Source organism: Hippoglossus hippoglossus, chromosome 19 (genome assembly GCF_009819705.1).
Source record: "Hippoglossus hippoglossus isolate fHipHip1 chromosome 19, fHipHip1.pri, whole genome shotgun sequence".
In the NCBI taxonomy this organism is placed as follows: domain Eukaryota; kingdom Metazoa; phylum Chordata; class Actinopteri; order Pleuronectiformes; family Pleuronectidae; genus Hippoglossus; species Hippoglossus hippoglossus.
In genome coordinates, this window is record NC_047169.1 from 2431311 (window position 1) to 2443800 (window position 12490).

Consider the following 12490-nt stretch of genomic DNA (forward strand, 5'->3'; position numbering starts at 1 on the left):
TTTTCTTCAAGGTCGAATATTCATCTATGTGTATTTGTGTATGTGCATCTGCCAGATACAGATATATATAATATTATTTAATATGTACAGTGTGTCTGCTTGAAGCTACATGGAGTCATGCTGTAAATATCAGGGACAGTGTCGTAGCTCAAAAGGCAGAATTTAAAACAAATCACTGAAGAAGTTTTTGGCGACAGAAGTTTATGAAGTTTATGCTCAAGTTTTCATTCGTCCTTCGCTTGTTACTTAATTTCACTGTTCAGTGTCAGCACTTCATCATAATGACCATTTAGAGCTGTATTCAGGCGCTTGATTAGTGGAGCCTCTCGTGCGTCGCCTCGTGAAGAGAAGCGTCCCTCTCCGTGAATGTCGTGATGATTGCACTGGTCAGATGAATTGTAAGAACACAAAGGGCTTGATTAATTATTTAAACTTTTGGTCCTTTTTAAAAGAGACGCCGAGCAGGAACATGCAACGAGGAGGAACGGAGTTCGAGAGGAAGTTTGATTTTCATTCAAGGCCGTGTTTCATCCTGTGAGAGGAGTCGTTGGCGTTTGGACGCAGCTTCTCACTGAAGTGACCCCGGTTCAGGCTAATGGGTCGTCAGCCGCCGCCCCCCCCCCCCCCCCCCCCCCCCCCCCCCCCCCCCCCCCCCGGCCCCCGCAGCGAGGGTAAATTTCCACTGGAGCTGTTGTTGTCTGCTGGCTCGCTCTCCAACAGATACGGCTCTGACACAGCGGCCCAGCGTTTATGCCTGTTTGGCCGTGCTGTTGACAGTCGGGAATAGGAGCTGGCTGCTGGCAGGAATGTAGGCCCCGGGATGGAGAGCGGAAAAGTACTGGGTGGGGAGCCAAAAACCCAACACCCCCTGCACCCCACCCCCGACCAGTAAACCACTCTCCACTGGACGTGTCTCCGGGGTCGGTTTATGCAACAGGAAGTTATTATCCGACAATGATTCATAAATAATGGATTGTGTTGCAACCTGCTGCTCTTTTTAATGAGCAATTGATAAACCACCATTACATCCATGACTGACTGGCTTTGACAGAATGTACTGAAAGTAAAAGTTCTCTAGTGTTAGACAGTGAGGTTTATATTCAGGGATGAGCTGATCAGACGTTTTCTCTCTGCAACAACCAAAACTCAGGTTATCTGCTGATCCTGTGGGTGGATCCGATACCTGCGCCCTCTGCATCCCACATTAAACTCTGTGCATCACTCTGCTGGAAGAGGGATGGACTCTTTACATCATGGAGTTCACTGTAGCCTGGGAGGAGGCAGGAGGCCGACGAGCCCGAGAAGCTGAGGTTCACAGCAACGAGGCTGGAGAGCAGAGAGATAATGATTCAAATAAAACACAAAACTGAACAACCAGTGAGTTTATCGCACAGAAACAAAGAAGGAGAATAGGAAGGAGGAGGACGTGGTGAGTAGAGGTGAGTGAGTGGTTTGCTTTGGACGACGAGTGTCCAACCTTCTCTCCTCTGGAGCTGGAGATCCGTCAGTTCCTCTTCTCTCCCTCAAAGGACACATCTGCCTGCAGGACCACATATTCCACCTGCGACTGGTAGATTCAAAACGTGTTCGCGTGACAAGTGTCTGTTACAGAAAAACACAGCAAAATGCAGAAAACACCTGGTTTGTGTAAATGTCAGGTGGACGGCTCATATCCCAAATGTTCTGTTCGAATTGGCCCCGAGCGACTTGAGAGGAAATCCTGTTAGAGCATAAAAGACGCGGCACAACAAACAACTGTCGTCTGGAAGCAACTATGACTAATCCATGTTTTGTGACTGTCTGGCAGGGAATCATCTGATTATCTAAAACGAGTCGTGATATTTAGTTTATTCTGATGTTTTATTTCTGACATTTCACTGTGATATCACCGTCGGAGTTCGGCAGCGACAGAATGTATAAAAAAACACCTGCTTGTTTTGATGGTGAGGCGCGACGGGCCGGCTGCACAAAGGCATTCCCTACTGTACTGACGCAGCTTATGTAAGAGGAGATTTGACCAGGACGCTCTGTTCCCTGACCGAGGCATTTCTATTGAAAACCATCGATGGCAAACTTCCTGTGGAATCGTTCACACGGGGTGAACTTCTGTCCCTCAGGAGGAGAGGAAGTAAACAACTCCCACTGTTATCGCTGCATGGATATAAGTTTCATAAGCAGCTTTAAAGTTCTGCTCCTGCGTGTGCACTTTTTATAAGTGAGAGATATAATATGAAACAATTCTTCTTTAAAAGTCTGAAACCAACTCGACCTGCTGTTTGTTCTGTATTTTGTTGACTTGTGTACTTTCGACAATGTTCAAACCCGAAGTCAAAGTGAGGAGACGTCACATCTTTACCTGCGTCTTTGTCCGTCTCTGCTATAACTTCGTAAAGACGTATGACGAAGGACAAACACTCAGGTAACCACTCGTTTCTTACTTCCACTGTTTGTATCTGTCACTTGTAACGATCTCTATTATTCCTAAAACTTTAACACATGATCTAATCGCATCAAGTAGATTTTCATTGGTATTAGTGGTGAAGACAACGACTCCCATGATCCCACGCTGCTTCACAACATCGTCACACTAGTTGTTTCGTGATTGTTTTGATCGAGAGACCCCTAGTGGCTGAAATTACATATCGTACCTTTAATAATTTACTAATATGAATAAACAGCATCTGAGGTGCGATGCTGTGCACACGCTTTAAAACACCCCAGCCAGGTAATGCTATCTTTTTATATCGTAATAATATTATTTCATAATGATGTAATTTATTCCATATGACGCCTAATGATCAGTGGATCTAAATAAGATAAATTTCTGATCAATATGAACTCTATATTGTTCATTATTTGCCGGATGTCTTAGAAAATATGTCTTTTTTATATTGCCCTCCTCTTAATTTCCTGAATTAGAATCTGTTGACAAGATCAAGATGAAACAGAAAATAACAATAATTAATAATACAGACAATAGGTACAAAACATAATATACTTCTTTCACTACAGATATAAATGATATTTGTGTAGAAATGTGCATGTTGATCGCACAAGGATGTTTTTGTATTTGTATACGTGTATGAGATATTGAAATACACACTTTACTATAAAATGCACTATAATAAGTATATCTGCAGGTATGGTGAACAAAATTTGTTTGCATAAAAATTGTATTTTATAAACCGAGATGTAAATGTAGCACTTTGTCACTTTGTGAAGTAAAGAGCTGTATGAATAAAGTTGTATTATATTATTATATTATTATTATATATAACATTCGTGGTGGTTGTTTGATACGTGATCAATACATCACACTATTACACAATCACAGACAGACACAGCAGCTTCCTGATTGGATGTGGCTGCACAGAGACATATCTAACCCCGCCCCCCGGCGATTCCTACTGGCCAGCTGCGAACGTAAATAAACCCTCCCGGGCCTCTGATTGGCTGGAGCGCGCTGCGTCCCCGCCGGTCCCTCGAAGGCGCGTGCACGTCTCCGGTCAGCTGGAGCAGTCAGTCGGTGGAACCGGGACGAGCGCGAACGAGTCACATCTCTGTCCTCATCCTCCTCTTCGTCAGCCACGATGAAGCTGGTGCGGTTCATCATGAAGAACGCGGCTCTGGCCAGTGTCCCCAAACACATCGAGCACTTCTCCAAGTTCTCCCCCTCCCCGCTCTCCATGAAGCAGTTCCTCGACTTCGGTGAGTACCGACCTGCTCCGGTGTCGATCATCATGTGTCCCTGGTGATGTGATCATGTGGCTGCAAGCTCGAATCCCAATGCATGTGTGCAGGAGATGTGAACGCATGAGCAGAGTGTGCAGCAGCAGCAGCAGCAGCAGCAGCAGACTAGTGTTCACACAGCAGCACAGAGTTGCGTCAGCTCAGCTCTGCAGCGTCTGGGCCCTGAGAGCTGCACTGCTGCTGAAAACATGCATCACAACAGTGAGGCTGCAGCTCTCAGGTCAGTGAGGACACGTATCCTGCAGAGGGATTCGTCTCAAGTGAAGGTTCACGAGCAGAAACACAGATAGTGTGACTATTTACAGACTAAAATGCTTTAAACATCCTGGAAATATCCATTTAAAAATAATATAATGATTATTATTTGGGCTGCAGCCATTTTTTATGTGTTTTTTGTAAAAAATCTAACTAAAATTGAATTTAAAGTTTGGTCAAAATGTCTAAAAATGGTGAAACTGTCCATCACTTTCCCAGCTGACCACTTCAAACTGCTTGTTAAGTCCGTTTTAAAGTATAACAGTTAAACTACATCAATGCTGACACAAGAATGTGTCACTAATACGAGTGCTGTGTCTCAGTTTCCATACGGACTTGTGCTATTTTCAGTTAGTGTCCTCACACTGTGCAGTGCAGAAACGTGCTCCACTGAAAGTACCTGAAATGTCTCCCACCCTCATTTGTCCCCATCTTGGCTACACAGCGGACGCAGGGACGTATTTTCAAACTTGTGAGAATCCTGGGACCCGTCGCCAGGGGCTGACGGCGGTTTCCTTTCCACGTCTCGTCAAATAGGGGACAAAACACATATTTGTATACAAGCCTAGCAGGCAGCAGGTTTTAAGGCGAGAGACAATCGGTGCGTGCAGAACGACCTGTGTTTTGATTTGTGACATCACTTCCCTGTCGGAGGTCACGCACTACGCCACTGACTGTACCTCACGCACCACGCCACTGACTGTACCTCAGGTGAATGTGCGAACTGGTAAAATCCCATTGGAGACACAGCAGGAGAGTTTGGAAAACGTCCTCGGGCCTCGTTTTAGTTTGAAAACTCCACGGCTGCAGTTTAGACTCTTTGGAAACGATGCTCACTTCCTGATTGGGCCTCAGGGCCCAGTCACACATCAGGTCAATGGGAACTGGGTCAAAGTTAACCCAAGTTGGACTCGACGCGGAGCCACGCTGGGAACCAGCTTGCCCACAGGAAGTGGATGGTTTATTAGACCCCTGGTTGATCGGAAGTGAACGGCTCGCCACAGAGGAGCTGAAACGCTCGTCTGACGAAGACCGTTGTCGGTTTCAAACGCCATTTCAGATGAAAGGCTCAGGGTGGACGGAGGCTCAGGGTCCTACAGAGTAATAGAGCTGCAGCTATTCATCATTGTTATCATTGATTACTTTACTCTGATTAGATCTAAATTAACATATATATGCAAAAAAAAGATCTCTTCACAGTTTTCCACAACTCAAATAGCTGGATTCTCCTCTGCCAATCAGCTTATCAATAAATACTGATCTGCTGTGTGTGTGTGTGTGTGTGTCTGTGTGTTGTCTCAGGTTCAATCAACGCCTGTGAGAAGACGTCCTTCGTCTTCCTGAGACAGGAGCTTCCTGTGCGACTCTCCAACATCATGAAGGAAATCAACCTCTTGCCCGACAAACTGCTCACAACCTCGTCTGTGCAGATGGTGCAGAGCTGGTGAGTCGCGGGTTTGATTTATCTGACTTATGAATAAGAAAACAAAACCGTATCAGGGCCCAGATCCAGACCCAGCTCCAGCTCCAGATCCAGATCCAGATCCAGATCCAGATCCCCTGTTGGCTGCGGAGTCAACAGCTGCCGACTTGTTTATCACCGTGGACTGAGGCCGTTTTATTTCCCCACTGTGTCAACACCGTGCTCTGAATTACAACGGCAGCCTCTGACCGAGTTGGACGACTCCTGTGTGTGTCTTTGTGTGTCAGTGTGAGTGTGGGGGGGGGGGGGGCTCTTAGCTGTGAACTTTACCCCAGTTTCTTGTCACACGTCACGTGACGTTGTTTTCAACTGTGGTCTGTTTCTTTTTCACTGTGAGAAATTCACCCTGACCGAAAAACAAAATCCACTGTTTTTTAATTCTAAGAACATTCCAGTTCTGTCTGTCTCACATTTACAACACGTGTTAATGTGTGTGTGTGTGTGTGTCTGTGTCTGTGTGTGTGTGTGTTTGTTATGATTTGTCAGGTACATCCAGAGCTTAATGGAGATCCTTGAATTCCTTGACAAGAATCCTGACGACCACAAAGTCCTGGGAGAGTAAGTTTCTCATGTTTCTTGTTCCGACCTGCTGATCTGTGATTAGTTTTCATGTCTTAAAGAGAAACAACAACCCGCCGGCACTCGAGCGGATGTATTTTTAGCTCTGAGCTCATATCAGGTTTTTGGAAACGGAAGATGTAACTGAGTTTTCTTACCTCCGCCAAGTAGGTTAAGTTTTTCCACCCTCTCCCTTGGATTGGGACAGAAGTGAGTTTCCCCCCCGACACCTGAATGTCTTCACGTTCGTCCTCCCCAGGTTTGTCGACGCCTTGGTGACCATCAGAAACCGGCACAACGACGTCGTGCCCACCATGGCCCAGGGCATCATCGAGTACAAAGAGGCCTTCTCCCAGGACCCAGTGACCAATCAGAACATCCAGTACTTCCTGGACCGCTTCTACATGAGCCGCATCTCCATCCGCATGCTCATCAACCAGCACAGTGAGTCGTTCACTGTCTCATTTCATAATAATTTTGATGTTAGACACCAGTTAGGCTTTAAACTGTAAAATGTATATTTAAATAATTAAGCCAGTGAGGAAATACTTCTGCAAAAGTACTAAATATCTGAACAAACCTTCACTACAGAATTAGTAGAGGGACGTAAACGTTCTTCTTCCTCCTTCCATTTGTCAGTTAGTTTATGTGTCACCTGCGGGTTGTCATAGTGATAAGATAATAGAGCGTTGGAGGTCAGTGGTTCAATCCTCTCTCTGTCAACGTGTCCTTGAGCAAAACAACCGAAACCATCGAACCATCACAATCAACGTGATGTCATTGGTTTGTTTTGTCATCGATTTCCCGTTTATCTGTGACATTCTTTGATCCGGTGGCTGAACAGATGAACGTCTGTCTGATGATAGTGAGTCGTGAGCTCGTAGACGTGTCGTCATTGTTCTGATGGTGTCGTGCTTCACAGCTACTGTTGCATGAAGGGAAACATCGATGTTTCATTAACTATACAACCAGGGTTTTTCCTCACACATCTCAAACCTGTCATTTCCTCCCAGGCTGAGTAAAATATGTTCGAAAATATGTTTTATTCCCAATGTAGAGCAGTATCTGTTATAACAGTAATATTCAGTACTTCTTATGTGAGCAGAAACGTGCCCACTATCACTATCGAATATTGAAAAGTACCACAAATTGTCATTGAATGTTTATTATACATTAATGAACATCTTACAAATTATAGACTTAATTTCGATACTAAATCATGCATCGTATTTTATATTTGTTATGTTTCCCTGTCGCACTTCTCTCTAAACTTGCTCTTTAGATGTTCCATTAACGTGATGCCTTTTCTCTCTGCAGCTCTTATCTTTGACGGCACCACCAACCCCGTCCACCCCAACACCATCGGCAGCATCGACCCTCTCTGTCGGGTCGAAGACGTCGTCCAGGGTAAATATGAATTATGTTTGGAGCCGAAGCGTTTGGATGATTTATGAGGTGATAATTGCTTTGAAACCCTTTTGAAAAACAAACACATCCCGACGCCATTTTATCCTCTAGATTTAAGATTAAACAAGAATTAGTTCCTTTGTTTTATATTGATTTAACACGATATTTAGCCTGCTCGCGGAAATTGTGTGTTCACAAAAATAACTCATGTTCTTTTTATGTTCTAATCCTGATTTCTGATCTCTGATCTGCTTTTCATCAGACGCCTTCCACAGTGCCAAGATGGTGTGTGACCAGTACTATCTCTGCTCCCCCGATCTGATACTGCAGGAGATGAACAGTAAGAGTAAACACTAACTGTAACTGTAAATGCAAATATTCCGTGGTGCTAAAGTCCACTGGTGAGATTTGTCAGATAAAGGAGCGACGCCCTCTGTGTGCACATGCAGAGCGATTGTATGTAAATCAGCCAGATGGACCTGATGGGCCTCTAATTATAGCACTGAAGCTGAAGTAATGGCTTAGTGGGCCCGGCTGACTGCATCAGGCAATATTGACACACGGGCCCTCTCCTCTCCGTCCTCACAAAGCAGAATAATTGCCACCGATGGAAAAAGGGATAATGAATTTTAAATGAAGTGGATGAAATGAAGGAACGCTGCTTTGTTTTTGTCCCCGTGTTTCTGCAGATAAGAAGAAGAACCACTCGATAAACATCGTGTACGTGCCCTCTCACCTCTATCACATGCTGTTTGAGCTCTTCAAGGTACAGAAATACAACTCAAATTCATCATGAGTCATTTCTAACGCTACTTTAAAATGAGACTAATCACGTGATGCGTCCGTTTTCCTGCAGAACGCTATGAGAGCCACCATCGAGACCCACGAGAGCAGCAACAACCTCCCGCCCATTCAAGTCATGGTGTCTCTGGGAGGCGAGGACATGTCAATCAAGGTGGGTTGTGAGTTACAACACAGCTGCTGGAGGTGGATGAGTAACGTTGCGGCTATTTTTGGTGGATAAGGATTTTTCAGTGAGCCTCAAAAATAAACATCACAAATACCCCTCGAAGGAACCGAGCGGCAACGAGACCCTCGAAGTTTAGAGCCTCGATTTAACAAGCGAACAAACAGCAGGGGCCTGTTCTCTGTCTGAGTCTCTACAGCTGCTGTCTGTGTTTGTTTCCTCCCATAATGTTCACACACTAAAAGCAGATTTAAACTCGTCTGTAGGAGTGAATGTGGAAGGTGTGGGGGTGTGTTTTTTTTTTTTATGATCTGTTTAACGAGTCCAGCGACGACTGTAACGACAACACGCTTTCACCCGGGTTAATATTTTACAGTGTCAGATCAGTTGAGTCTTTGTTTGTGAGTCACCGCCCTTTTTCTCCACTGGCTCCCAAATCGTTCCCTAAACCTGTTATGCAACGACTTCACCCTCAATTAGGCACCGTGCCGCCAGGCGAGCAAATCTACTGAGCTCTGATAAGATTAGCTGCATGAGGCGTGTGCCTTCATATTCACAGAGCCTCAGTCATAATGCTCGTGTGTTATTACAACAAAATGTTCAGACTAAAGGAAGTGACTCATCACCAGAAAGTCCCTGAATCTCTCCAGGTTTTTCCGGGTCAGGTTTGAACATCTCTGGGTCTTTCCGGGTTCAGGGACACATTTTGACCCGTGAAGAGCTCTAGTGTAGGGGAACCTCGTGGCAGCGGAGGAGGCAAAAGTCAGGACTGGTAACAAGAACAAGACATTTTGGCAAGAATGTAGTCTTCCAAACGGTCCTTTATAAACTGAGCTCAGCTGGTCACGCCCAAACGGCAGCACACACTACACAGGGAGAGGAAACGCACACAGGCCCAGAACCAGGAAGCGTCCAAAACTTAAAATCTCATAATCCTGACGATATGTCGCTCTGTGTCTGCTGCAGGTTGTAAACGTCCTTAAGATAAAACGTTCCTCTCCACTCCTCTCGCACCTTCACTGTGACGATATGCGAAGTAAACAAACAGAAATCCAGATGTTTGTGACACTCGTCCGCTGACATCACCGACACGTTCTCCTCACCGTCTCCCTGTCTCTGTCTCTACTTGTGTCCCTGTCTGTAGGTGAGCGACAAGGGGGGCGGTGTCCCATTTCGCAGGATCGAGAATCTTTTCAGCTACATGTACTCCACCGCTCCCGCTCCACAGATAGGAGAGCACACGCGGCCTCCACTGGTGAGTACAGACACAAGAAACCGGCCGGGATTGAATTCATTAACTCGTTCGTACTCTTGGATTCACTGAAACAGATGTACACCCTCTTAAACCCCCGATCCGCCCGCTCTGTTGCAGGCTGGCTTCGGCTACGGCCTGCCCATCTCCCGACTCTACGCCAAGTACTTCCAGGGGGACCTGCAGCTCTACTCCATGGAGGGCCACGGCACAGACGCTGTCATCTACCTGAAGGTGAGCCAGACATGGGGATGGTGCACCAGGAGTTTGAAAGTCTGCAGCACATAGCAGGGAGAGGAAATGGGCATGAAATGTTCAATATTGACCAGACTCTGCAGACATGTGGAGCCAGTTCATGTATATATCCTATATATCCTAATTATTGTCAAAATAATCTCATAAAATGCAAATTTGCCTTGTAGATCCAGGATCTGCACATTTATCCAGATCTGCTCCAAAATTCAATGTGTTCTTCATCGTGTCATGTCCCAGCTTCCTCAAAATTTAATTGAATGGTTCAGTACTTTCCTTTAGTTGTTTTTGTGTAATCTGACACAAACAAACCAAATGACAGGAGCACAAACACAATTAACACCTTTTTATTAAATCCCTTCAATGATGATTCTGATTCTCGTTGTTCTTCTCGCTCCAGGCGCTGTCCACAGACTCCATCGAGAGGCTGCCTGTGTACAACAAAACCGCTCTGAAGAACTACAAGGTGAGCCAGGAGGCGGACGACTGGTGCATCCCCAGCACGGAGCCCCTGGACCTGAGCAACTACAAGGTGGCCAAGTGAAAGTGTCCTGGTGCTGCAAGGCTTCGGACCTCGAAGCCTCCGGAGTCTCCACAGCCTCACGTCATCGCTCCGCTGAGGCAGAAGGGGGCGCTCTGGTTTTTAGCCTGTAGCTCGTTCTCGTTGTTTTCAGTCTCTGTTGTTCTGCTGCTTTTTCATGAGAAAATAGACGAATAGGAAACGGATACTAACACTCATCACCACTGAGACTTTGGAGGTGTACACTTTTTCTGCATCAGCTGTGTGTGTGTGTGTGTGTGTGTGTGTGTGTGTGTGTGTGTGTGTGTGTGTGTGTGCGTGTGCGTGCTCCTGGGGCAGCGGCGGCAGCACCCAGCATGCATTGGGAGTAAACAAAGGTGTGAATATGAGTGGACTGATGAAGAGTAGCGGATGCTGGTTTAAGTTTTCCCATCTGAAGACATTTTACATGACGTGTAAATGTTTGAGGGAAACACTGAAACCAGATGTTGAACATTTGAACGAGAACCACTTCCTGTCGTCTTCACGTCACCGAGGCCTTAAAGTAGCAAATTCACCCAAAGGCTCCTTCATTGGAACTACTTGGGAAAGTTTCCAGTACTGTGATACTGGGAAGTGTAGATCTGAACAAAATTTGCTTTTGTGATTTCTATGGTTTTCTTCCCTCTTGAGTCCAGAGCGCGTTCTTTCAGTTTGAGAGCAGGACTTATTGATTTCACGTTTAGATTCTCTACCGCTCTCACTCGCGCTCACACTCCTTCACCCTCCGCTTGAGGTTAGATGTCCTGTGCACCAGCTTCAGCTTCACTCCTCGCTGCCTCGGTGAAACGTCTACTCTCGGATTTCACCTGTCCTGGCGTTCTATTGGTTGGGGAATTTGTTGCACACACACAAAAAGGAAAGACGTTTGCACTGAGCGTGAGAACAGCTGGAGCTGGAGCGCAAGCAGGGGCTATTAGAGCGTGAGCGTTACAGAATCTGAACATGAAATCAAAAAGTCCTGCTCCCGAACTGAACGACCGCGCTCCAGAATAAAGAGAGGACAGAAGAAACCCAGAGATTTCTGTGTGGACGTGTGTTCGCCCCTTGTGATTTTTCATTTCTTTAAAACCATGGTAACCAGTGTTCCCACTGAGTGAAAAGATACAGAGTTATCTTAGTATCAGTTCTTGTTTGTTTTTTTTCCCGGACCAGGATGAATGTAATTAGTCTTCCGTGCATTAATTAGCATTAATTATGATATAATAGGAGCTGCAGCAGCGAAGGGCCCAGGTTCTCTGTGCTTTTGAGCTGATTTCACTGCAGGCTGTTGAACCACAGGAGGTTGGAGCTCTGATAAAGAAAGGCCAGTTTGTGACACTGGGCCGTACGAGGACAACGTGCTGTGGGTCCACACGTGTTTTCTTTTGTATTATATTTATCTTAATCATACAGTATGTGAAAGGTTATTTTTTATAGCTACACTTTTGTGACTGAAACAATTGTAAATATTGTAAATACAAATAATAAAAAAACTTCACAACAAAATTTCTTCTTGCAGTGTGTTACTACAGGAGAAGGGGTAAAAGGGACCTGAGGGGGGCGCTGTATCCAACCTAACCTGACATGACACAAACCCACATCACTCTGAACTTCCATCTTTTCTTTTAGTATCTGAATGATTAAAACTTAGACTGTGAATAAAGATGGACGACGTGACTGCTCCTCAAAAGTGAAGCCAACGCACATTGTTCGCCCCCTGGTGGTTGGCTGCAGTATAGCTCATAAATGTCTTGTTATTTGATGATATAATAAACAGTTGGCCGAGCTTGTGACCCAGAAAAATCGCGACTACATCCTCTGCTCGCTTTGGCGCAGAATGACATCATCGGTGCAAGATGGCAGCGTTCGTACCTGGGATACTTCGGCTTCATTTCTGGACAGAGGGAGGAAGTGGAGACACAGTCTATAGTTAGTCAAGATATGTTAAAGATGGATTTGTTGTGTTCCTCCACTTTATTCGAGAGTAAATGTTACATCCATCATCAACGCTGTCAGACTGTAGAA

General features: G+C 45.4%; 1 protein-coding gene across 2 annotated transcripts; it reads left to right on the top strand.

The window, feature by feature from the left end:
• Positions 1-3475: 3475 nt before the first annotated feature.
• Positions 3476-10646, top strand: pdk2a (pyruvate dehydrogenase kinase 2a). 2 transcript variants are annotated; one of them, XM_034569663.1, is made up of 12 exons: positions 3476-3708; positions 5308-5449; positions 5975-6046; positions 6306-6490; positions 7364-7453; positions 7716-7793; positions 8143-8219; positions 8310-8408; positions 9565-9675; positions 9793-9906; positions 10325-10470; positions 10511-10646. In XM_034569663.1, exons 1-11 carry the CDS (start codon positions 3591-3593, stop codon positions 10466-10468), a joined length of 1230 nt encoding a protein of 409 aa, XP_034425554.1. In that variant the 5' UTR covers positions 3476-3590; the 3' UTR covers positions 10469-10470; positions 10511-10646. The 2 variants fall into 2 exon arrangements, with proteins under 2 accessions (XP_034425554.1, XP_034425553.1); XM_034569662.1 differs by having other exon boundaries at positions 10325-10646.
• Positions 10647-12490: the final 1844 nt, after the last annotated feature.